We start from the raw sequence: 27,514 nt of genomic DNA on the forward strand, positions 1-27,514 counted from the left end.
AACTCTCATTAATATTGCTTGGGAATGGCACAGATTAGCTCGTTATCTCATAGCAAAATGCTTTCACTACAACTCATCTATGACGATGACAAGGTCATCTTAATGTTTAAAATGTAACGGCATAGATTACTTGGTTTATTCTTTCAAAAGCCACTGTTTCTGAATTGTTTATTTTCAATCATACTTTTACTTCAAATTCTGTTGTAAATGAACATCATTTCTTACGTGGGAAGAGGAAGTCATTTCTTCAAGAGTATGAGTAATTGCAAGGCAAATATAAAAAGTTTAAAAAGCTCATCTGTTTCAGTAAGCCCTGATAACATAGCTGAAAACTTTGGATTTTTGTCACAGACAGCAGACGACATTTTTCAGTTGTTAGGTGGTTTGTCTGGGTTATTTAACAGTGTGTCAGAAAGGTAAATACTGTACAGGAAATCCTCCATCATCTCTGTAATGCATTGCATGGCAGCACAGTGTTGAATGCGTACAAGGTAAATGGCAATACAAAATAAAAGCAAAAGCACAGTAGTAAAAGATGCATTGCCTGCCTCAAAGCCCAGAAGTCTTGGACAGTACTCTTATATGAAAGAATGGAAAATAATCTATCTTTCAAATGAATTAAGAATATAAACAGATTAAATGATTTCTTAGAAATTTGAAAAGAATTGAGTTGTAATTTTACTCTTGATTACAAAAATGTGCTAGTTCTTATGCAAAGTATTCTCGTTTTCATTTTACAGAGGGAAAAGTTCATTAAACTTCTGGATCAATTGCATAATTCTCTGAGGATTGATTTATCTAAATATAGGGTAAGTTTATCATATTTTACCTAGATGACCCAAATGTGTTTTCCTACAAACATCCTTGTACACTTTATCTGCTTTAAAGAGGTTTTAGAGATTAATTCTTCCTGTGGTATAGAAGCTGTAAAAGAGTGCTAATAGAAGACCCCAAATCCTTAAGATCAAAACCTGCAGTGTTTAAGCATTTTAACTATTTTTCCAATTTGATTTTTTTTTTTTCCCCAAAAGCTACTAAAGAAAGTCAGGGGATGAGCAGACATTCAGGAAAGTATAGGATTCAATGACTTCAGTAAGTTAATTCACCATTTAATTCAACTGGGATTTACCTTTCACTGATGTACTGTAAATTGCAGTTATTGATGGATTTATTTTGAGAGGTGCTACAGCCACTGAGATTAGATCCTAGGAATGCTGAGAGTTGACTCTTCATTTTTCTAGATGATAGGAATCCTAATTTTACTTATGCCTTATAGAAGTTCTTTCCACTGAGTCGTGCCCAAACCCATCCTTCTCTAGAAAGAGGCATGCATGAAAACCTGCCACTTATCATACCATTCTCTCTCTATCTCCATTTCACTGGATCATGATGTTTTTTAATGAACAGTAATTAATAAGGACTCCACCAGCTTTAGCTCTCCTTTCAAATTCTAGGAATGGCAGCACAAAGCTCAGGATTGTCTTTGTTCAATCTGGCTTGCTTTTAAAATGGAAAGATGGAGAGAATATTTAAAAGAACCCTAAGGCATGAGAGATCATAGAAGCTGCATATACTCTGTGTGTAAGACCTAACCCTTTGCAGTTAACTGAGTTATTTTAATGTTGAAGAATGTTATACAGGTTATACTGGGGCATAAAGATGTTTGGCTGATGTTTCATTATCATGAATCCTTTTAAGTAACAGTACTTACCATCAATCTTCCTGCAAACCTAAAGATCACAGCATAAATTTCATGAATGATTCCTTCAGTAAGCTTACTGAATCTATGGTCACCAGCGAATTGTGTGCTGCGGAAAATGCGTGAATGATTTTCATTAGCAACACTTCCCCAGATTTCTTGTTGTATTTTTATTATTAATGTTTTGAAATCATCACAGTAATTTAAATAATTCATATTACAGACCCAGTAGTACTATCAGAAGTGCTCCTATTCATGTGAAAGGAGATATTTATTCCTAGCTTCCTCACAGGCAGAATAAAGGCAGCAGTGAGCATTTCTAATCCTTCCAAGCATCACTTTTCTTTTTCCAGATAATTTTTTTTCCTAGTTTTTCAGTTATCTTACCTTCAACTTCCATTTCACAATTCTCTTCCTCACTCACCAGGATAACTTTCCTGCCAGCAATTCTGAAAGACTTCAAGATCTGAAATCAACTGTGGACCTTCTTACCAGCATCACTTTCTTTCGAATGAAGGTATTGTCCTTTATTTGCACTCCAATTATCTAGGAAGCTAGTATTATAATTCTCTTGATCATTTCTTAATCAATTCATCTCCTGCAGTTTTTCAATCTCTCAATTTCCCAAGATCACTGTTGTAAACATTAGCAGATCACACTAACAATGTGGTAAAAATAAACCCATTCTCTTTGAAAAATTTTCAGCTACCTTTTCCCTTCCTAATAATTACTTTACATGTTCTGAAGGAAACAAAACCAACAACAATTAAAAACAACATTTTAATTAAAGTCAAGACAAATAAAGGAAAATCAATTTCCTTAAGAACATGAATCATCCAGACTGTGCTCCTAGTAATATCACGTGTGAAATAGAAAAGCATATCTGATAACTCTTATTTCTTTCATCAATCTAGAGATTCAGATCTAAGTGATAGAGTTTAGAATGAAGTGTCTCAAATTGATATTACTGGATGGGAATACCGAAACACTAAACGGAGTTTGTAACAACAGATTGTGATTTCACTGTGTTAGGCACAACATAAAGAGAATTAAAATGACTAATTAAATTGGAATTCAGATTAACGTTTCCTAAAGTGGAGTAAAAAGCTAGAGTTTTTGCTGTAAAAAATGAAAAGCAATTGGGCTGGTATTCAGTGAAAATCACATAATCAAAGGCCTAATGTTATCTTAAAGAGGAAAATTTTAAGGGAAAGAAGGAAAAATCAATTAAAAAGAGGAAAATCAAGGGAGCACATAAACAGGAAGGGGAATGGCTGTTTACAAGGGTGTATAGTGACAGGACAAGAGGAATGGTTTTAAACCGAGACGGGGAGGTTTAGGCTAGATATTAGGAGAAAGTTTTTCACACAGAAGGTGGTGAGGCGCTGGAACAGGTTGCCCAAGGAAGTTTGTGCATGCCTGGAGGCATTCAAGGCCAGGTTGGATGTGGCTCTGGGCAGCCTGGTTTGGTGGTTGGCAACCTTGCACATAGCAGGGGGTTGGAACTAGGTGGTCATTGTGGTCCTTTTCAACCCAAGCCATTCTATGATGATATTATGATGTTTAACCTTGGGTATGGATGTTTCTTCCATTCTATGAATGATTTCATTCAAATAACATGTGGTGATATCACTTATTTGCTTAGCTGAAGTATGCTTTAATGCATCTTTAAATTTAGATCATTGTGAAGTCAATGTGAGTTATTACATTGTCATTACTGTATTTCAACACTTGTGTTCTTGTATTTCAAAACCACATTCATTGCAACATTTGGATTTTCTCTATTCCACCTGATTCTGAAATTGTCATTTATGAAATGTTTTCTTAGGTCCTTGAATTACAGAGCCCACCTCGAGCCAGTACTGTGGTGAAAGACTGTGTGAGAGCCTGCCTGGACTCAACATACAAATACATATTTGACAATTGCTATGATCTTTATTCCCAATTAATAGACCAGGTAAGGCTCCATGCTTCACTCAGTCATTCCGGTTAGCTTACAGTAAGTAAATACACAAAATCCCAGCATTGTCTCATATGAAAGCACTTGAGTTCTTTTCATTTTATTTTCATGAAAAAGAGTGTAATATAATAAATAAATCCACAGACAAATGTGAACTCTTAAATGGTTCGCAAGATGAGTTTCAAAATGAAAATGTCAGCCTGTAAATTAGACTTCCCATTGGACACAGCTATAAAATCGTCCAATGACTTTAGGGAAGATGAAATGTAATTGCTTACTGTTCATTTATGATTCGTAATTGGAAAATAATTTTTAAAAATTCAATATTGCACTTCAGTGGTTGTAGGAAAGAGGTATTATAGTCTGTGGAAAATAATATACTGCCTTTCCAGGTTAGTATTTTATCACCTGTGATGCATACTTTGATTCAGGCTTTAGAAGCAGAGGATAATCATGTAACATTTCTAAATAATAGCCCATCAGGGTGAGCTTTCCATGCAAAGTAATTACAGCATTTGTCATGTTCAAATGCCATGCAAAAGCCTCAAAAATGCTTTTTTTTTTCTGTAACACTGACAGAATTTATTCTATAAATAATGCTAAAATAAGGAAATTTGCAGAATTAAGCTACTGTCTAAAAGGAGCATCACTGCTTTATCACATTACCTCCTGTTCACTAGCTTTGCCTTCTGGGTGATACACTGGAAAAATGGTATTTTGGTGACTACTGTCTTGGAAATGATGAGTTATGTTGTTAGGCAAATACACATTTGCTGTGTAGTGTATCATAAATAAAAACATTTATACTACATGATATGAGACATGAAATTTAATTTGAAAGCACATCTCAACTGAATTAAAAAGCTGAATACCTGCATTCTAGAAGAGGAAATACAGGCCATCCATTCTACTTTATCAAATGAAAATGTTTTTTCTAATGTTGGATTCCGAACACATGAGAAGCTTATCTCTAGTTTTCAAACTTTTAGTGTAAGAAACTCCAACCAACACCTGTAGGCAGAACTCTTCTAGGAAATCAATTGCATTTATTTAGCTGTAGCAATGACTGTCCAATAAATACAAAATTCAGTAACTTTAAGGCTTTGTGATTCTGCAGAAGCATCAAATCACACTAAATAAGAAATCTCTGAAAGGTGATTTGTCGTAGGCTCATATTGATTTTTGCTGATGGGTAACAAGAAACAGTTAAATTATTTGAATTTCTAAGTGCCTGAAATTTATCTTGCTGCAGCTACCTTGATACTACTGAAAACAGATGCATATTGTAGGTATTAAACAATGTAAAGTACAAACTATATGTATTGCTTTTATAACAGTACAAATGATTACACAGGTGATTTGTCTTTTTCCCCTGTTTTTCATACAGCTTTCTTTTCATATTGTGGTTAATGAATTATTGCAGAAGGAAGTTTTCTACAGAATTCCTTGGGGGCTTTTTATTTGTTTGTTTGTACAGAGATGAATTACATTTATTCAATTTTCTGGAGAAGAAAAGTTAAATAAACATAGGAGGAGAAAGGGATTGTATAAAGAAAGTCTGTAGGAAGAGGGGGGGGGCAATGATAGTCAGGCACTCCTGAAACTAACCTGACTTAGCACGTTTTCATTAGCTTTATCTTTGAGAAGAAGGCTTCCCACTTTCCCGCATGCATTTTTGTTGCTTTTATACTTCTGCATTTCATTTCTTCTCCATGAGACACCATTTTTTCTTGTTCTTATGTTACACTTTTATCATGCAGAATTGTTTTAAATTGTCTGTTTTCTTCTAAAGGATGTTTGTTCTTTGTTCCTGTGATAACCTTGAAAAAGAGCATGTTTAGTCAAAGAGCACTAACCTGGTAATTATGAGCACAGGGTGGTGATTTTAATTTTATCCATTTTACTCACATGGCTGCAGGTAGCACAACACCCATTTTGCAGGCAGCTTTTACCCCCAAATAATCAAGAAGCACACTCTGAAGGGTTCATGTATACATTTATTCTCCAACAGAACGTACTGCAAGCTGAACACCATTGTGAATCAGTGGGAGCAGCAACTTCAAGCATCACATCTATTTGCCTTAGCAACAGCTCTGGTGTTGTTTTGTTTGGTTTTTTTTGCTAACATTTACTTTGCAGCAATTTGAATTTGTTTGTTAAACATAGTATGGGCAATTGCTAGCCTGGATATTGATAAGTCTGCAGAACTTATCAGCAAAAAACTTGAGTTAACAGGTAAATGTGGAATACGATATAATCTTCTGCACAGCACTGCGAAACCTACAGTAGCAGATAGTCTAAAATGCAAGGATGTTATAGACTGCTTTGGTGGAGAATGTAAAGCAGGTTTAAATTGATGTCTCTCTCCAGATTAGCTTTTTAGAACAGAAGGATGAGTGAGGCCTTGTAACATTATTCATGTCTTACATAAATATTTTGACATCCTGTACTTACTGATAGAATGGTATGAAGTCCTTAAAATAATAATAATAGTCTGCAAATATTCACTCAGCTGCAAAAACAAATTAACTGCAGCTTCCTCATAGTGACATACCTTGTCTTCTCCCTTTCAGCAAGTATCCAGCAGGTGAGTTTGTATGTCAAAAATTTTTGAAGGCAAGTATCAAACTGTAAACTGATAATAACCTAGTAAATGTGGGAATTTTAGTGAAAATTAGAAGAAAGTACAATATAAATTGAATAAATAGACTATATACAAAATAACTCATCAGAAATGAAACAATCGCATGCAATCTTAACTGAGAGGAAAAGTTTCTGTTTCCTGGCAGGTGGTAGGTAACTGAGGAAATTTAATTAATTAGCTTTAGTAAAGAAATTAATAAGATGATTCAGATTAGAGCCTAAATTCTGCATCAGCTCTAGAGTAGTACTCACTGTCCTCTTACTGTTTGCCATCAATACATCTGCACACAGAACAGCTGCTAAACACAGTTTGTTGGAATCCAGAGCTTTGAAGGATTTCTGGTGAATCAAGGCATATTGCAGACAGATTTGTGGCATTGCAAATATCATCATGAAGCAGAAAACAATAATGTAATTAATATTTTATTAGCATTATTTCAAAAACCTTTATTCCAGTTACCATAGATTTCATCATTGAGCCTTCTTCTTTAGCCATTCTCTTATCTCTGCTTGCTTTCCTGTTCAATGGAGGCCTCCTCCAAAAGGAAACTGAGTTCATGGTAGCATGGTGGGGAGCAAAGGAGGCTCATGTTTTAGCTGCACAGCTGAGCTGTGGGGAGTGAGAGCTGAAACCAATGAACCCCAAAGCAACAAGACATGGTTTGTATATAGGCCACCACCTGCTCTCACTCAGGGGAAAGACTGGCAGCTGCTGTCTTGCTGAAGCCCACTGCAGGCTTGGAGCTTTACCATGCTTCATTTCTTGCCTGAATCATCCTGTAGACAGCATTACCGTTACTTAAACAGTAGTATTTCCATCTGCACAGAAGTGGTAGGTTCCTGCACATTATACTACTATGTGTGCAACCCACGTTAATCACCTCCTACATTTGCCCTTCTCTACAACCTGAAATTCTCAAAGGCACTTCCACAGTATTACTAGAAAATATGCTGTCTGAACATGTGTAATTCTGTGATTGTTAAAATGAAAATGAAATAAATGTTGTCAAAGAGGATGTTTAGGGTGGAGATTGGAGAGTTTCCACGGCAAGAGGAATGAGCAGAAAATCACTGAATATGCTCAGCAATCTTTGCTTCTTCTTTTTATTACCTTCATGTCAGACAGCCAGCTACAGTTGGAAAGCAAATGTCTTGCAGCAAAATATCACTCTCCCGGAATAACAATATTTCCTGGAGTGAAGCATGGCAAATGCTAACAGTATGCAAAAATGTCACCCTACCTTTCATAGCAAGATTAAAAAAAACAGCTGATTAAGAATAAAATAAATAAACAGCAACAAACGAATACAAGAGAAAGTAGAACATAACACTGACAATCTTACAGATAGTTATTACAGTTTTCATTATTTGAGACAAAGCATTTCAAAGAGGAACTGTCTAATTCCTTATGCAGCAGATGTAGTATCTTCTGTTGACACTGAGCTCAGGGAAGAGCTAGATGTCTTATGCTGAAAAAAATAATGCTGTCAAAAGCCAGTTTAGGAAGAATATTGCTAACTTTCTGCCTCAGTTTACAAATATGTGGCTCTTTCTATTTTAAGGAAACAAGTAAACATTTCCAGAATTTTTTTATGTTCTCAATAAATGAAGTTCCTTCAGGAATCCTCTTGCAGTTTTGTCCTGAGAGAACGTATGCAATGTAAGTGTGAAAGTATGAAACAGAAAATAAAGTTAGGTAGTAGCAAAAACTGTTTTCCTCTCTGAATGCTACTTTTCAGGCACACCATTTCAGTGTAATAAGGCTGTGAGGGATTCATCCTATTTACACACTGATTTAGACAGTATGTAAATACTGCATGGGTACTGTTACATTGTAAAGGTACTAAGTTTTCTTCTAATTTCCTTTTCCCTGAAACTGATCAAAATTTTAACCCAAACCTCTTAGTAAGCTTGATACAATGTGAGTGTTTTTATTTTGCATTAATCCTATGATGCTTTTTTAGATTTTCTTTTCCAGTAGGTGTCAGATCACTGCTCAAGTCAGTGTCAGCCTTGGCTCTGGCTGCTGTTAGGACTTTCTCCCATTTCATATCTTCCAAATAAGTTGTCATGCTTCTAATTAGTGTTAATATACTGTTGTGGAAATTTATTCTGCTAATTGATTCATGACAGCATTACTGCCCGGTGTGAGAGCAATCCTTGATTTCAGCTTGTTCAGTGAATTATGCATCCACCAAAAATGAAAAAGAAACTTCAGAAAATGACTTTTGAAAAGTAATGAATCATGACCAATAGCTGTTAACTGGTGACTTTTCTTCTTTATATACTTGAGAATTTGTTTTCCTTGACTTTTTAAATGTATTCTTAAAAATCTCCTTATGACTACTATCCTCTACAACAATAAGCAGTATTCATTGGCTTATGTATCTTTTCACTGTATTTGTGCATTTGTGTGTAAACTGAGTACACTGGGTATTTGGTTCACATTTTTATACTACTTTTTTCTTGATGTACATAACTTGAGTGAGTGGATTACTGATATTGAGATAATAATGGCAGCAACCATTACAGTGCAAAAATAACTTGAACAGCTTTGATCCTTTCTAACGTATCTGTCAGATTTTAGGATTCAGAATGGAAATTAAAACTGGGTGTGGGCAAAGCATATGCTTTTATTTCAGAGCATAAAATACATATGTTAATGTCAGACTGCTTAAAAAATTACTCTTTGGGGCAATTTTGTAGAGGTCATCTTGACTTTTAGAAGATTTCTGCACTCGAGCTTTTGTGGAAAGTAATTTTTGTGCTACTCAGACTTTGTGAACTAGATATATTTTTCTACCTATAATAAAGCATAGAATTTCACATTCTGTGATTAATTTTCACAGTCTCAAAACGTAGTTTCAGCTGCATGACATGGTAGATTTTTGCTGTGAAATGCAACTTTTGGATGGGATGTTGGACTAAACGTGAACCAGCTTTATCTTATCCAAGTACCTCTCAGTTAGCTTGCCTGAAATATTATCTAGCTTCTGAGAAACACACATAAATACTATTTGAAAAATATCTTTCTTATAGAAACAAAATCTTAATGTACACCAGGGAAAGGCCTTGTGAGTGACACTAATGCTCCAATATTCATTTCTGTTTTGAAAAACTTTTCTGTTTGCAGAGGTGGTTGCTGATATTAGTCATACCCCACTCACTGTAACTGCTTCTGAGCCTTGCCATTATTTCAGCTGTGTTAGACACTGAAGCTGCAGTATTTGTAGATGAACTCAGTTTGCAGTGGGGTTATCTGAGATTCTCCAGAGGCTGCAAAAACACTTTCAGTTATGTGTTGTTGAAATTCCCTTTTTGACACTCTAGATATTATTAACAGATAAAAGTTAATTGAGGTTAAGATAACGTTTAATTAATTCACTATGACACTAATGGAGGTCTACCCAAAGAGAAAAAGGATTCACTGAAAAGGTCTTATTTGGACTACAAGTGAGAAGTACAGAGAATGCATTCTTAAAGTTAATGCAAATTTCAGTGAGGTGAAAATTAATAAATTCTCAGGCAAAGTTTCTAAGTGGTGAGTATTAATACATACTTATAGCAATATTAAAAGGTGCAAAGGGCAGGCTTTCAATCAAAAAGCATATAAAACACTGCATTACTTGCCAAATTTTTATTAATGATTGGAGACTTCTGTTGGTAATTCATCTGACATGTCAGTATCTCATGTCCTTACGTGGTCCTTACAGAAATATAATGTGGCTCCTCAGGCTGTTTTGGATGCAAGCCTAGTTGTGGTTCCTTTCATTTACAAAAACATACACAATTCCATTTCCCCAAAATAAAAAAGGAATAAACTACGTGTCTGGGTTTGCTCATGTTTATAAATCCCTGGAGAGATAACATCCTTCTTGAATATTCTGAGGTACCTTTTCCTAGTGTATCTCCAGGTTGTTTTTTTTCTTCCTACTCTGCACTGTTTTCCTTTGCTTGTCTTAAATGCACATGTTGTGGTTCTTGTCAATCTATCAGACCCTGTAAAAATGTCTGTGCAAAATACATTGGGCAATAGCCTTTGTTATTTTTGTTACTGCAAAATAAATTAAAGTGTAACTGTTTCTTTATTTAGAGTGAAGAGCACAGACAGTATTAGACCCAATAACTTTGGTACAGTTTAATCCACAACAAAACAAGAAATATTTCTCATTACTAATTTATTCAATGTTTATTATTTAAAGTATAAAAGTTCTCTTTCAGCAGGTCATTTTACCTACACTGTTTCAGCACAACAAAAACTTGAGGAATTAATTTAATGAAAGTATGGATATGCACAAAATGTAAAATCTGCTCTTGGCTGACTTGGATGCCTTAGTGCTATGCCTGCAGCCACATACAGGCTATTATACAGTTTACTTTAGTCTGGTTAGGTTGAAGACAGTGTTTATCCAATTTTTTTAGGATTCTTAATATGTCTAAGTAATAAGCTGTAGGTGGAAATTACCTAATAGTTTCTCTTTTTCTAATATATGCTATATTAAAATCTTGTTTTAACAGGGTAAGAAACAAGAAGTTCCTAAAGAAGAACAGGGACCAACAACAAAGAATTTAGATTTCTGGGCACAGCTTATTACTCTGATGGTCACTATTATAGATGAAGATAAAACAGCATACACACCTGTCTTGAACCAGTAAGTAACTAGTTTCCCCATAAAAAGTAGGAATCGTTGATTTATTAAGAACAGGAAAAATACACCAGAACAGTTGTATTTTAAACATTATTTGATTATGGATTTTTTTTTTTTTTTTTTTTTTTTTAAAGCCTATAAAATTGATTGTTGGCACTCTAGTCACTGGAAAGAAGGTCTTTTGTTTTAGGAACACTGGAGGCACGTGGTATGTGCACCATCCCAAAAATGTATATCCCTAAAATCAAAAAAGTATTATGCAAGAGAACTAAACAGGTAGACAGAAAGCAAAGATCAGTGAAAAAGTGTGAGTGCATTTGTTTTCAAATGTCTTGGTACGTAAGTTGTTTAAATGATGATGAGACTTCTCTTAGGCATTGTAACAGAGTTTTTTGAAGGAAGGGGAAAAAAGTACTGAACTTCAAAAAAGGGACACTCTGAATTTAGGACTGGTTGGAGAGAAAGCTTAACTTAACTGACTTGCAAGTTCTAGAAACAGAGCAGTATCTTGAGCTTGCCACAGGTGGAAGTTAGTTTCTCAGAACTCGAGATATGATATGCAAGGAAGGAACAATCAGTAACCAAGACAAATGGAATAACTAATCACTGGCATATTTGAGAGCAAGCCAATCGATTGACATGAGAGAGGAAAGGTTTTGAAAACGAAATATATGGAGAATGTCAAAGAACATGCCTCACATAACAAGACTGAAAAAATAGTTGAAACGTGTCATGGCCTACAGAAGTGTTTTAGCTCTTTTAGCTCCTTAGGGATATCTTGCAGAGTCTACAGATTCTAAGCATCATCTCATTGTGATGATTTATACTGAAAGTTAAAATTGCATCTTAGACCTGTGTTACAGCTAAGCCTTTAACAGAGGCATCTGCAGTGGCAGAAGAAATTTAATAGAATGGTCTGAAAGGGAGCAAGAATGACTCTTTCTGAAGAGCACTCTGAAAAGCACTCTGTGCAGGTAGATGTACTTGTCTGCAGACCCAGAGAGTTCAGACTTACTCTCCAGTATAATTACCAAAGAAACCTCCAGGTCATAGCCACAAACTGGAAAATTTTTACCTTCTCATTCCAGTAATTCCTTTAAATAAATGAAGAATTGTCTCAGCCCTGGGGAATAAGCAGCTCTGAGCAATCATTTCCTTCACTGACCTTATTAAGGAACAGCTTTCTATCCAGAAGAAGAAGCACAATATTTTTCCTGTTTACTCCATTTACACAATCTAGTGTGAAATTCCTGGTATCTACTTGTTTCTCATGAAGATATGTATCTCACACAGTAAGACCAGATTAGCTAGACGGATTGTATAAATGGCTAATTTATTTGTCATGAAAACCTAGCATATTCTATTTATTAAGAAGTCTCATCAAATAGCACTGTTTGGCTGATTTATGACTTGAGGATAAGAGACTGTCATGTGATGTGGAAGTTGATTTTGACAGCGATGTTTTAGACACACTGATTTTACAGTATTCCTTGAAGAATGACAGAAATTGGGAAAATTAGGACCCACGAGACAGAAATAACTGTAGCAAGAAAAACAAAGTGACTCATTGAACACCCTCCTGGTTGTCCTTTTGCTTCCTTAAGAAATGTGGAGATCGTGGCTTTTACAAAGACTAGAAATGTGATATGTAGAGTTTTGCTTGGGAAATTTCTCTGACATTTTGTTGCTTAGGGATTAATTTCTGAAATTGTTCAGAAAAAAATATTTCAACATAGCAATAAAATAGAAATAGTACAAAATTCCCTATGTGCACAGGTGCTTTAGAATTTAACCTTTAATTATCACTGCCACTGTTACAATTTACCTTCAACATAAGGATTTCTTTTACAATTCTTTTGTATGTTAAACCTTGTTAGCTTCTCCCAGATTTGCAGCACTGAAACGATGGTATTTGCATAATTCCTATGACAGCTGCATAATGCCCACCAGTCTCTGATTGCTTTAAGTATGGAAACAAGTGTAAATTTTGGAAAGGAAGTTCAGAGAGAGCTTGGAATTAAGCATTCATCTTCCACAGCCATTTTTTTCTTATTACAAATTTTGAAATTCCAGCACAGTAATTTCTTAAACCTACTACAAGCTTCTAAGTGCTACAGTAGTGTAAACAATAAGCTACTCTGACAGGAGTAATCTCAGAAATATGAGTAACCAAATGAATGTTAAATGTGGCTATTCACATGTAAAGCTATCTCTGAGGGTAAATTGTGGCAGGAGTGGTGCATGCCTTAGTGATACCAGCTACTTCCCACAGGAAAAAAGGAGAGCACGTGTATGTACAGCTTACATGCAGAAAGTCTTGGTCAGTTTGTTGAAGTCTCAAGTTTTGTATATGCCCTTATTTCTTAAATGAATGCTCAAATGGTATTATGGGGTAGATTGTTTAAAATACATGTTAGGAAGATTGAAAACAGGTATATTTGTTTAAATTAGGACCTAGATATGACACAATTTTTAGCCATTCCATAACCTTAAGTATTATAGATTTTATTGCTAGTTCTATCAAATTTTCCTTTGTTCCCAATCTTTCTTTGACAGTGAGAACTTTACAATTCTGAAGTTTTATTTTAAAAATTACAACATATTTTCTGAATTTGATTAGTGCTTCAATAAAAATACTTTAGATCAAATTCTTAGCTAGCATCAAGTGGTGTAGCAAACTCAAGACAAAATGCACACAGCTCTGCATGTTTCTGCATGAATTTGGTCTTTGATTTTATAAATTTATGCTGAACTGCTAGTGCATCCTCACTGCACCACAGCAGTGTTAAGGATTGTTTTATTACTCCAAGGTTCTGTGCAGTACTTCCAGCTCTTTAGCTGGGTGCCCCACTTAGGTCTGCTTCTGTGCCCAGACAATCGTACAGAACAGAGAATACAGTGACTGCGTCATAAGGGAGTTATTTAGCAGAAAATAATTTCCTTGTGGAAATATTTGCCTTTCTGTTGTGCAGCTGCAAGAATAATTTCTAGCAACAGGCTAACTGATGTAATGTGATTAATTGTAGGTTCCCTCAGGAGCTGAACATGGGAAAAGTTAGTGCTGAAATCATGTGGACTCTGTTTGCCCAGGACATGAAGTATGCTCTGGAAGGTAACTGTAAAAAAATTATGAATTACATAGAGAGTTCACCCAATGATCTCCATTGCAAATCACACCTGTCACTGCATTTTCACAGGTGGAGTTTTCTGATATACTTGAAATTATTCACATGGTAGTAGGAATACATTGTAAAGGAAGAGATGTACTGATACTGTATGAAGTAAACTCTGCAACCAGGAGGCAAAAGAACTGCAAACTGAAATGCAAATTCTAATTATCCAAATATCCAAAAATCATCTTCAATGTCCAAAGAATCAAAAATATGCCATTATAGGTATTCCCAATTTTCTTACCAGCTGAAAATCACTTGCTTGGCCCTAAGAAATATTTACAAAATGAAGTTATGGAAGAAGTGCATACAGGTAGAAAAACTGTCTTCAGAATGTGAAAACAGTTTTGTTATTCCCAACAGGATCAGATGCAGTTCTCTTTCACTCTTTAGGATAGTAAACCACAGGTGAAATATATATTTTTCTCCACAAGAGTTAAAATCCAGACAATCTGCAGACTCATTAAAGTATGATTATTGCAGAAATCCCAAGTAAAAATTACTACATGAAACATTAAAAATACTGAAGAGGTGGTATTAAGGGAATAGGCTTAATAAATAATGGAAATGTTGCCAGCCGAAATACACATAATCATTCTTCTAGGTAATTGTTAAAGCCATCTCTTCGACACAAATTTTTCAAACTGTAATGTGTTTCTCCAGAACAACAACAAAAAGCGTTAAATTAATTTCACTCTTAAAAAGAGCTCAGATTTAAATCTGGAATATCTGCAAGCAGATTCCAAATAAATTGGAAATGAAATGGATCAAAACTGGATTTGACCAGAAAAATAGTTTTTTGCAATATAATGCAATGATATGTAATGAAATGCATTCCATTAGTCTTGTACCTTTTTTTTTTTTTTTTTTACTTGCACTCAAAAGTAGCTGATTAGAATAAGCCAGATGCTGTGACTTTTAGGAAAGTAAACTCATACATTGTCTTCAGCCAAGCCTGCTGCTGACTACAGGGCATCTCTTCCAGGGTGAAATCATGAGGTCAGACTTTAAGGAAAAAGCAGTGTTTAAAGATTAATTTCTGTAGTATTTTCTCCAGAATGCGATAATGGGATACTCTGATGATGATACAAACTTTCATCATGATGAGCAGAGAAAAAACAAGTGACTAAAGCATTTATTAATGGAAGAATTAATTTGTTCATCTACTGTGGTATTTCTTAGTTATTTGAATTCTGGAATTTGCACACTAATCAGAAAAAAAAGAAAAAACACATTAAAAATGGGAAGGAAGGAATTACAGGAGCAGTGATTATAATATGTATAATGTCAGAAGAAGATATATAAAAAAAAAAATCTAGAATATGGGTAAGAGAAGATTTGAAAACTATTATTAGAAGCCAATGTCCTACAGGCATTTTAGAGAATCAAAAGGACTAGACTGAGAAAGCTACTGTCAGGCAGGAGATAACCCTTTAAGAATGATCAATGAAGCTGAAAGCCACCAGAAACTGAGAAGCAGGAAGACCAAATGAAAGCTGTGATTTTGGGTTAGAACACGTTCCTGGAAACATGAGTGGTAATAGCCTTCTATCTCAACAAGCTGCAAATCAGGAATAGGTATCAACAGAAGAGTGTACAGCAACTGAATTTTCTGATCATAACATCACAAAGATTCATAAGAATTTCTAATAGCCATTATATATTGTCAGGCTCCCATAATTTTGAATGTATAGTTTACACTTGGTGCACAGATAGCCATAAGCACCTCCCGTTCTTGTAGAGTTTTAGTCATTCAACTACAAACATTCCCTACAACAGAAAGTCTATTCACCCGAGATCACTCTACTTGCCAGGCAGAGTGTATCTGATCCCACAAAAGCAGCTCTAGATCAAGTAAGGGTTTGTATTCCGGTTGTGAAGAACAGGACAAGAAGTTCTTGAGGAATACAGGAAGTACAGAAGGTTTGAGTGGGTCAGGACTTGAAAACAAATATTAATGTGTCTAAACATGATTAATATATTATGTATGTCCTAACTGTTCAGAAAGAGGTACAGAGGATTAATTAGGAGGCATGTGACTTTTAAAGTCTATTCCAAACCAGACCCTGTGTTTGGCCTTGTCTCTGTGCTGCTATGGATACTCTCTGAGAGGAGCAAATGCTATTTTTCTAATGAAACATCTCAAATCATTCCCAGAATCAACAGTGAAATAATTTCTGTATATAAAGAATAAGTAAAGGAAACTGAGTTTAATTACAAATTAATTAATTAATTACAAATAAATGTATATAATTTCCATCCTGCAGCAGAATCTTGATAAATGTAGTCACAGAATATAGATCAACATGCTCCTCTATCCAAATTTACTGTTCTTTAAATCAGTATTTCCCCAAATCCTCTATAAACTGAATTCGATTCTGCAATTGTTAATGGCAGGAAGACCTTTCAGTGTGAATTCTGCAAAATTACAAGTAAACCATTAAATATGGTCAACCTCGATCCATACAGTTTTTTAATGGTATTTATCATTAAAATGTATCATATTCAGCTATGCAAGTCTAGCCTTCCAAATTATTAACACAGGCTGCCATCTGCTCATATGTAGAGTCCAGGGTTGTTGCAAACTCAGCTGGATCCAATTTAGTATTAATCTTCTCAAGCATCATCTTTATTGTAAAGTTGATTCCTTCCTGTGTCTGATCAAGAAGCTATGACATAGTCCAGCATCATTTGAAAAAGGATCACTGATGTGGTTAAAAAAAAGAAAAAAAAAAAACACCTAAGATCCTGTATCTGTTCTTTTTCTCACTTCATTAGTTCTTACCCACTAACTCCCATAAACGTAAATTCAGGGAATCAGTGTGTTCTATCTCTGTTCTCTAACAGAAGATGAATACTGAAACATCTAGCATCTGTTTTCACTTTTTCCTGAGAGCAGAGAGAATGGCTGTCCAGGGCCTGTCCTCTGACTGCACAGCTGAATGCTTCATCTGTCCACTCGGGGATGCAGGGAGCTGCACCTGCTGGTGTTGCTCGTCAGTAGTGCTGTCTGACCCCATGGCAATGAGAACCAGTAGGTGCTAGGAGGCGGGAAGCAGTCACTACACCTCTCCATCTTGTCCTTCCCTGAGTTCTTGCCCAGGAACAATCCAGCCCTTTGTGATGGGAAAGAAGGGTCCTTGAAGGCTGCTGCTGTGTAACTGAGAAGACAGAACAGCAGCCTCCACAGCAGTGGCCTTTTGCTCAGTCATTGTGACTGCATGATGGTACAAATGCTAAGGTAGCATATCAGTGTGACAGGACAGATTCTTGCTGTCAGTTCAGTCAGCTCTCTTTATGGGTGAGGGGAAAAGGGCATCCCAAAGGACAGATCCAGACTCCACGGCTGCTGAGACCAGGGCTGCACTGTTCCAGGTTGACATGACTTGCAAACAAGAGACTGCAATAATATCTAGCATTGAGCTAATTGTTTTATTTTACATTTTCTTCCATTTCAGATTAATAACAATGCTTAGTCTTTGGCTAGTATTAAAAGTTCTATACAAACTTGAACAGATTCATCCACTCCAGTTCTTATTTTTTTTCTAATCTGAAGCTATTGGGATTATTTTCACGTACTGATGCTGCATGGAGAAGGTATCAGATATTTCTCTTTGAGAACTCACTTCGTTAGGTTTGGCTTTTTTTCTTCTTCGTGAGTTATCTTTGAGAGGTAGGAGTGATTTGAAAGATTGATTATATGTTGTTGTTTGGCATTTAGTTTATACAAGCCCATCTGAGTTCACAAGATGTTTAAATTTGTTCTGTCTGGTCATTGAAATATTCTTTATTTATGGTATGAACAAAAGAGAACACAGAGAATTCCAGCAGCAGTGCAAGTGATTTGTTACTGACTTCATATGTTAACAAATCTTTTTTTTTCTAAGCAGGAAGGCATAAAGGTTGGAAGATGATAAGAGACTAACTGCTGAAATGTGACATACAATTTGAAAAGTATCTTTTTTAACCTATGTCCTCAGAAATGTCTTTCTCTCATAGTTTGCATCTCTGAATTTTGAATAGATCAGATCAAATGTCCAAAGCTATCCAGACTGTCAGAAATAGAGCACTCTAATTGCTGTTATTATGATTATCTAATTCTGATAGTGGCCAGAAGTCAAGATCAGGATCAGGCCAGAAATTGGCGCCTGTGTAGATACAGCAGGAGATCACCTCAGTTCTGCAGAGATGATATTCTGAGTTGTCAGACCTTAAAAATATAGAAGCGGAGAGAGTGTTTCACCATTTTATGCACTTCATATAGGTTTCATATAGGATATTTCAGAAGTAATGCCTCCTATACATTTCCATGGAAACTACATCAGATACAAAAAGCAAAATAGCACCATGTGATAGAGCAAATTCTCAGCTACAAAACGCTCTTTCTTAACACAGTCACCACCATCTCCACACAGAGAAACTCAATTCTACTCCTTTTTTGCATCCACGTCAGACACCATTCTGTCAGACTGCCCCTCTGCTGCCATCTGTCACACGGCAACAAAATGTAATGGAATATTGGTGCAAAGGTTTACCCTCTACTGCTCTATCACCGTCTACCTCTGACATTATAGACCAATATCTTAAAAAAAAAAAATAGGAGGCATTACTTTTGGAGTGGCCTTGCAGAATGCTGTTGTCCTCAGTGCACAAGTAAATATCTTTTTGTTTCTCTGACAGATTCCTTGTTCATTAGAGAAACTGATAAATGATGTGAAAGAGGCAGTTAGTGAGTCGATTCCAAGCACGGTGCCAGCATAGACAAAAATAATAACGCTGCCCACAGAAAGGTCACACCATTTCATGGCAGGTTTCAAATTAGTTTTCACATCAGCTTAATTTACAAATTTCCCCTTAAGACAGGATATACCCTTGTCTTAGATGAAGACTACATAGCAGATTTGGGGTGAGGAGGGTAGTGAGGGCAGGTTATTGGAAGAAAAAGAAAGGCAGCACCCTCCATAACGCTGCATTTCATCAGGGTATCCATCGAACTATTGAACTTCTTGATTTTAGTAAATCCTGTTCTGTATTCAGGTACTTCAGCAAATGCGTCTTCTATCCTCATTTCTCCTAAGACCTTAGGAATGAAGAGTCCAATGCAGCCTCATGGGGAAATCAGAGAGAAAGGGCAAAGAGGAGCAGATTACTACTGGGGTTAATTAACAGTTTTCCTTTGATAGATAATCAGTTAAATTGAATATGTCATGATCAGAAGATCAAGGAAGTTAGAAATGCTATTTGGTCAGCATAATTGGCAATGACGACAATAATAGCAGCTACATTCTGAGCGTACTGGAGGAGTGCCTGAGCTTTTTGAGTACAGCAATCCAGTTGATTATTGATCTCAAACGACACAAAGATCCCAATTCTTGTCTAAGAAGCACTGTAGCCATACTAAATGGCACTACTTTGTTGAAGTTAATTAGACACACTAATTAAGACAGATAAAGTGAGCAGAACTGTTCCCAGGGGCTAATTTAATACTTCTTCATGGCATCATATTGTGCTGTATCATTGTGTGATCTTACTTGCCATTATATCCCAGAGATCGCTAGTATGGCACTATCTTACTACTTGGAGATATATCTACTGTATCTCTGGGTCATTCCCTAAGCCATTTTCTTCAATTTTGCAAACTGAACCATAATTAGAACTAGAAGTTCTACTGGGTGCTTGTACACAGTGCAAGCCTACAATAACCTTAATAAGTTAAAGCTACTTTATTTCTCATTTCAGTGCATTCATTACACCAGATCTTACTGGAGAAAATGCAGTGAATGTCTGACATCATTATTTTATCTTAAAGTTGTCAGTCAATAACAGAAAATGTATATTATACCATGTAATTCATAATCAAAGCCCTGGCCTTATTTAATCTTCTTTTATCAACTTTATTCTGCCTTTTTTAAACACAGATACAGATACAGTAAATTTGCCCTGATGGGCAAGCCCATCAGCTCTGAACTGAACATTTGATGCTTGTCCCAGCAGCCTTCAGGAGAATAAGATGAATCCATTAAAATTGTTAGTTTCCATGTTAACTTGTTTTAAAGCTTCATGTGCAATTTCTGAACATCTCTGTTTCTCCCTTCTGCTACAGAGGCAGATCTGGATACAGTGCTATTAATAATTAAAGTCTTGCATTTATCTTTCTGCCTGATTCCTCCAGTTCTGAAGTTTTTTCCACTAATTGCTTATAAAACACTACCATGAGTGTTTTATATTCAACTTGCACTCTTGTGGTAAATCAAAGAGGAGTGCATCAAGTCCAGGTGTTTCCTTCATGGAAGGAGGTATTTAAAATTGCTGTTGGAAACGTTAAGCTGAAATGATATACAACACAATTAAAACTACCTTTATTGCCTTTATTCTCTATTTCCTCCCAAACTCAAGCATTAAAGTATCACATTTAATGAGGTAATGGTTTCCAAAACGTGAATATATGCTCTACTTGTTTCACAAGTATTGGCATGTATTAGAGATCTATGAAAGCCTAATAACTGTAAAGGGAATTCCTATACCAGCATTAATTTTCCTCCTACATGTAATTACTATCTAATTATACGATTACTTTGCAACAATGTTGAAGCCTCGGTATTTGCAATTTCCATCATATGTTTCACAACCAGAGCTTTAATCATTGTCATGGATCTCACACCTGATAGAATGGACGATTTCTTCAGGTCCATTCACAGTCTGCCTTCCTTAGGCCTTCTATGATCAATTCATGTACAAAGAATCCCACTAACATTAAAAAAGGACAATTCAAATTATTTAGCTTCTTGGAAACAAGTGCTTATTTCCTTTTGTAGTCAATATTAGCTGTGTATACCCAACGGCAGAATTTTGTGTTTGAGTGCTTGTTCTTTGGATTTTATCAATCAGTTTGGCTTTATAGTGCAGATTTGAATCTGATGTGATACTGAAGGGCAGAAGCTATACTGAGGTTGATTATTTGCTATACTGGTATTTTTATTTTATTTTTCTATTTTAGTTGCAAGCAGTGCAGAGGAAGCTTGTGCTTCATCTGTTTTGTATCTTTGAATTGTTCTGTTATGACTCACCTATCCACTTCTGGTACTTTTTGAGAAGTATTTGATGTTGAATAAGTAATTAACTGATGAGACTAATAAGCTAAATTTTCAGTAAGGAGTAACAAAGGAGTTCAGTAACATTGGGAAGATATCAAAGTTCACTTGTCAAAAGTAATTTGAAATGTTTCAAGTATCAGTGTAACACAGCAGGGATCAAATGACAAACACAATGTTTTATAGTTCAGAATAAACTGTTTTTTGCAGCAGATTCACACATCCCCACATGGTATCACATGTTATGTCCCTTAGATATTATGCAACATTATTGTTTTATGCCCTTGAAGTCCCCATAAGCGGTTTATCTCTCCAGGAAAATAATGCACATCTCTGTCTTTTCGGATGTTAGGCAGCTGGCCCTAAAGTCACTCCTACCTCTTGTGAAACCTGAAGCAAAGTAGAGCTCTCTGACAAACAGATTCTCCTTTTGAAAGCTCCTCCTCTACCATAAAGGGCAATGTCAAATCAAATATAAAGCACTCTGTGTTGTCAAGGATTGACTATTTCACTTCTGCTGCTGCTAAGAGAAAAAAAAAAAAAAAAATTGTAAATCTTTTTTTCCTCTCCTACTTTCTGTTCAGTGAGGAAATACGACTCTGTGGTTAAGAAATCTATGAACAAAATCTATGCTGCTGTTTCATATTTTATGCACATTCCCTTAGTAAAATGTCTGGTTCCCAATCTGTAAATTGTGAATAGCACTACTTAATCATCTTATAGAAATGTTGAAAGTGGAATCCTTTACATTTGTGAAGTGTTCAAAGATACTTTGATGAAAATGTCCAAGCAAATACAGTGGTAAGACTGAATACCTAGAAGCCTCTTGTGAAAGGATATATTTTTAAAAGGAGTACTAGAAAATGTTCTTTTTCTTAGCTGCAAATCAGTTGTAGTAAACGAAAAGAAAAAAAAAAAAAAGGCTGAACAAGTTTTTCAGGGTTAGTTTTCAGTTTATTTCATTTACCCTGACACAAAGAGCCCTTTCAGAAAGGTCAGAAGTATTTCACATTATCAAAATAAATGTAAATTACGCATAATTATCAATTAGTTGGCTTTCTCTGTATTTCAGATAATAACCGCTGACTTCCATTGCCTTTAGCAAAGTATAAAAATACTGGGGTGAGATGTGAAGTAGTACATAAATACGTCCTTCTAAATCAGTGATGAACTTTGCATTTTTCTTCATTTGTGGCCTGATCCAATATATTGCATTCAATCATATTATTTCACTTCACTTCAATGTTACAGGGATTAAGAGTAGACACTGAAAATACACTGCCTGAGCTGATTCACATTTGCAATGACTTGTGCAAATTTTTTTAGAAAGTATCCATAGGTTCTAATCTAAATTAGAACACCAACAGTGATGTTCTTGTGTTTTCTCACCTACATTCATGGTGGATAGTGCCATCTTGATCTTCTCATAGGTTAATATTAGGAACTTAGGATGTATTTTTCAGCTACATGTAGCTGCAAGATACAGCTGAGAGATTTGTGAAAGATTCTTTCCCTTACAAAAAAGGAAAAAAAAATAATAATAAAAAAAAAATTAAACAAAAAAAAAAAAGTGCTCATGAAATACTTTCATGTTCATTTCTAATATGTTAGATCTTAACTTCAAAAACAAACTTTAAAGGGATGGAATTGTATAAATGGTGCCCTCCTGCAAACACATGCCCATCATTTGGCAGCAGCTCATTTCTAGAAGTGACCTGCTCTTTGGTTTGTATTTCCTAAGGATAGTCAGAAACTGCAGTTGCTCCTGCCTGTAAATAATCAAACCGATTGTCCTTCAAAATGCAAGTACTGTATCACTACTTCACTGAGGCAGAATAATGTCATTTACTGTTAAAATGTTATTAAATGCTTTTATTTCCACTCCTTTTATTACAGAACATGAAAATCAACGGTTATGCAAGAGCACAGATTATATGAATTTGCACTTCAAAGTGAAATGGTTTTATAATGAATATGTGCGAGAGCTCCATGCTTTCAAGGATGCAGTGCCTGAATATTCTCTGTAAGTAGTGTGTAGGGAAGGCTTCCATGAGTTTGGTCTTGGTATAAGGTTTATTTCCTTCAAAAAATGTATGCTTAAGTTTATGCAAGTTATCAATATATACAGCACTAATGTTAAATACATATTTTATACTTCATCCTCTTAAATTCTACAATTTGTAAAGTAATTACTAAAACTGTTATTAGTTGTTTCATATAACAGTATATCTGCCTGCTGTAGCAGCTGCCATTTTCACAGATTACAGAATATTTTGATCAGAAAATACGTGAAAAAATAGGAAATGTTGGAAGAACAGCAATGTTGATCATTGGTGAACATATTATTTCATACGTTTTTCTTATTTCTGGATCAAGGCACAGTGCCAATGAGACACATTACTGAAATGAATCTTAGTGCATTGGGTTAATGTTCTTTTGATGTTTTAAATTTCAGTTTTTCTTATGCAATCAATACGTTCAATTCTATCCTTTTGTATGAGAAATCTTTATTCACATCTTTAATCTACAAGTTCTGCAGATTTTCCAAACTGGTTTGGTGGATGTCATTGCTTCAAAAAAAAAATCTAATAAACAGAAGAAGGATTAAACATCTGATATTTTATTAAAGAAAAGCAAGTAAATATTAAAAAGGAACCAATAATGGAAAATAATATAAATAAACACATAAAATAAATATGAATAAGATCCTCTGCAAAACATGAGTGCATTTCTCTGATGGCACTGCAATCTCTACATCACTGGGGAAGACCAGATTGAATAGCACAGTTAAGCTGAAATCTGTTTTGTTAGCCACAGTATCTTACAGCAACTAGAATAGACATGAAGACACAGTGACAAATCTTTAAGGAATATACTTACTTTAGAAAACTTTTTAATTTTCAGATGGTTTGAACCATTTGTCATTCAGTGGCTGGATGAAAATGAGGATGTCTCAATGGAGTTTCTTCATGGAGCACTGGAAAGAGACAAAAAAGATGGGGTAAGTGCATATTTTTTAAAACAAAAAGTACTAAGGCAAGGCAGTTAATTAGTGTTGCAAAACAAGAAGTACACTTGATCCCGCAGTATCCTCATTAAGACCTCCCAAGATGCACAGTAAATAACAGTATAAAAAAATAACCCAGTGCACAAATTCCTGCTCTAATTTCATCTGTCTAAGCTCCCCACTGACTTCCATCTCGAGTTTTGTTAAACTCTGATGTGGTACTGATGTCACGAAAGAGAATTTTTCTTTTATTTCTATGGGGACTCAAAGTCATATCAAGGTGAAAAGTCTCTGTATTAGCAGTAAGATTTTAATACTTTTTCTGTCTCTAGAAAGAATGTTAAAAGTAGGAAAATGAATTTATACAGTTTGGACAAGTATTAACTATTTGAATGTTTTCTTTCTCTAGTTTCAGCAAACATCAGACCATGCCCTTTTTTCGTGTTCAGTGGTTGATGTCTTCACACAGCTCAATCAAAGCTTTGAGATTATCAGGAAACTGGAGTGTCCTAATCCAGAAGCACTGTCTCATTTAATGAGAAGATTTGCAAAGGTAGATTAAAATTAATGCGTCTCAACTAAATTTCAGGGAGTGACATTGTGTTGCCATTGTACTTAGATGCTAATTCCAGTGTTGTTCAGAAGCAATCTCTCTGCTATTGAAAACTGCATTCCATTAAGAATAGCGTAGAGACTTTACTGCATGGATTTGAAAGTATGTTCACAGGATAGTTTACATGAAAGTAAAATAAGATACACAAAATGTGTAAGCACCTGTAAAACCTACAGTTAAAAAACCTTTGCTCTTTTTTTTTTGTTTTACACGATGAAATTTATTAGTTTCTTCTCTTCTCCTAGACTATCAACAAAGTGCTGCTTCAGTATGCTGCAATTATTTCAAGTTACTTCAGTTCGTACTGTGACAAAGAAAATGTGGTGAGTACAAAGCTGTGTTTTGTTTCTACCTACATGTCTTACACAGTGGTATACTCCAAATATGAGAGTGATCAATATGCTGTCCCACATTTTATCTCCAATTTTCCAGCAAAAAAAAAAAAAATACATGTCTTTTCTTTATCTTAGCTTTCATCCTGCATTGGCTTGCTTTTCTTTACGAATGATATTCCTGGAAGTTTCCTATGCAAAGAATATGTGCTGACTTTTCCGCTACTGCCAATCTCCGTGCAGCAGTGAGAAAGACATGTGCTGTTCTGTTGCCTCACTGCCTGCAAGGGCTGGTGAACCAGTAAGAGTCGTAACTATTCTATGAATTTAATGTAAAATGAACTAAAACTTATAGCTGTATTTTCTACTTCTTCCATTTTAATACTAAAAGTAAATCAAATTTACCATTTTCTGTAAGAAATGAGCTTTAAGGCATAGAGTTCTGTCACTGAGTCCCACTGTCTGTGTAGACTTTTGGCCTGTATAACAGGATTTTTTTAATAGTAGCTGATTTCTGAAACCAATCTAGGATGCCAAACTTTTCAGTGGATTTAGATGGAAGAAATATAATTATGTTATCGTAATATTTTTTTTAAAAAAAGCTTAAAGCATTACAAAAATGCCTTTAGGGGAGATAACTTTTAATAGAATCTGTTTTTTTAAACACATGCTTCTAGTTTAATAAAGGATCATTTGATCTGGTGAGTTCAGTTATATTAAAAGTCCATCTTCTCCTTTTGGTTTGACAGAAGAGATTTGAACAAATATTTCTCATAATTATAATCAGATTCAAGTCAGTATTTTTACTGTTTTTACTATGCACTATTACATGTATGTGTCAACTGTTCAGATGAAAATATACCAGAGGTGTTTTTCATAAAAAAGTATATAATGTAAAAACATCCCCTCATCTTCCACCTCTTGTCAGAGTTTACAAACAAACCTGATTTTTATGCACTGTAGTCACTATTCTCTTTTGCATGTTGTTGCACCTGATTCCTACAATTCACTGCAAAGGGTATTCTGAAGGACATAACATATTGAAGTAAAAAATCAGTTTTTGAGCTCTAGTTCTGTTATTTACTAACAACAATAGATATTTTGCATTGGTCTGAGGTAGGTTTAAGCTCTGAGAGAGCCATCTTTGTCAGCCTGAAAGAAAATGTTTAAAATGCCACATTAACAAAGTATCTATCTCATAGCTTCTCTATATTGGCAGACATTTCCATTTGCTTTGAACAAAAGAACCCTAACATTTTGTTCAACTGTTCTTTCTCTCATCAGAAATCATAATCAATGATGTATACTGCATATAGTCTAGAATAATGACTATGGTATAGAGGAAGATTACGATAGAAACTAAGGAGAGACAGCCACAATTTTAGTCATTTGAAATGATCAGAAGGTAGATAAGAAACTAGAAGTGGGGTTTGTGGATTTCTGAGGAGACTGGAAAGAGGCAGTATTTCAACCATGACATTCCACCCACTGTTTTTTGGTGGAGGGCAAATAGCATGTTTTACTGAGAAACAATAATGTAAGTTCAAGAAGTTAGATCAGATTTCTCTTTTTACTTCAATTGAGAAGAGCTTACGACCCTGAGTTCCTCTGAGTATAATTGCAGAAGATAGTTAAAGCTAAATTTTGTACTTGATTTTTTCAGTAAGAAATATAATCCTACCACATTTCATCACTACGCTGCAACATGCTACTAGCTAGAAAGGTATGGCTGATTATCAGTTGCTCAAATTGTTACTTTACCTTCTTGTTTGGAAAAGTGTGTATCTATTTCATTAAAATATATTACTTCAGTGTCTCGGTTATCCCAGTTAAGCGCTAGAACACACTGTCCTTGGCCAAGAGAATTAATTTAACAGGTGCTGTCTTGTTGCTCCTCCCACACAATTCCAAACTTGCTTATAATGTCATCCGAATAACTAAAAATCTATCGAGAGGTCATTTCTTCCATGTTTTTGTAATAAGATGCTTAATCTCATCCACGCTTTACTGTTTACCTTCTATTTATCAAGCAATTGCCATCTTTTACACTGTGATTTTGTTATGCCTTAATTAGCTTAAGCAGCAATATTTTTAGACTAAAGTGTTTACAAAATTATATTGCCTATTCACTGAATTTTGGACCAAGAGAAGTAGTACTCTTCTGGAATAATATTCTGTTCTTGAAAGTATTGCCTGTTGATTTATTCATATACTTGTGCATCAGCCTTTTTCTGAGTTACAGTGCTGTCACAGCTTTCTGCAAAGACTGCGTCTAGAAAGTAATCTAGTACTCCCTCTCTTCTCATCTATTTTCACTCCCAAAGTACTTTGGCCATTATCACATCTGTTC

General features: G+C 35.2%; 1 protein-coding gene across 4 annotated transcripts in view; it reads left to right on the plus strand.

Moving 5' to 3' along the window:
- The window catches only part of UNC13C (unc-13 homolog C), a 165,428-nt gene that overhangs the window by 104,722 nt on the left and 33,192 nt on the right, over positions 1 to 27,514 (plus strand). For all 4 annotated transcript variants that reach the window (XM_042824602.1, XM_042824603.1, XM_042824605.1 and 1 more), the window contains 9 exons: positions 741 to 809; positions 2,127 to 2,216; positions 3,528 to 3,656; positions 10,821 to 10,954; positions 13,978 to 14,063; positions 23,109 to 23,235; positions 24,117 to 24,213; positions 24,629 to 24,772; positions 25,078 to 25,155. In XM_042824602.1, coding sequence (XP_042680536.1) covers positions 741 to 809; positions 2,127 to 2,216; positions 3,528 to 3,656; positions 10,821 to 10,954; positions 13,978 to 14,063; positions 23,109 to 23,235; positions 24,117 to 24,213; positions 24,629 to 24,772; positions 25,078 to 25,155 — 954 coding nt within the window. The remainder of the gene's footprint in view (positions 1 to 740; positions 810 to 2,126; positions 2,217 to 3,527; positions 3,657 to 10,820; positions 10,955 to 13,977; positions 14,064 to 23,108; positions 23,236 to 24,116; positions 24,214 to 24,628; positions 24,773 to 25,077; positions 25,156 to 27,514) is intronic.

This window comes from Centrocercus urophasianus, unplaced genomic scaffold, assembly GCF_019232065.1.
Source record: "Centrocercus urophasianus isolate 14NV4802_14NV808 unplaced genomic scaffold, USGS_Curo_1.0 seq_23, whole genome shotgun sequence".
NCBI lineage: Eukaryota > Metazoa > Chordata > Aves > Galliformes > Phasianidae > Centrocercus > Centrocercus urophasianus.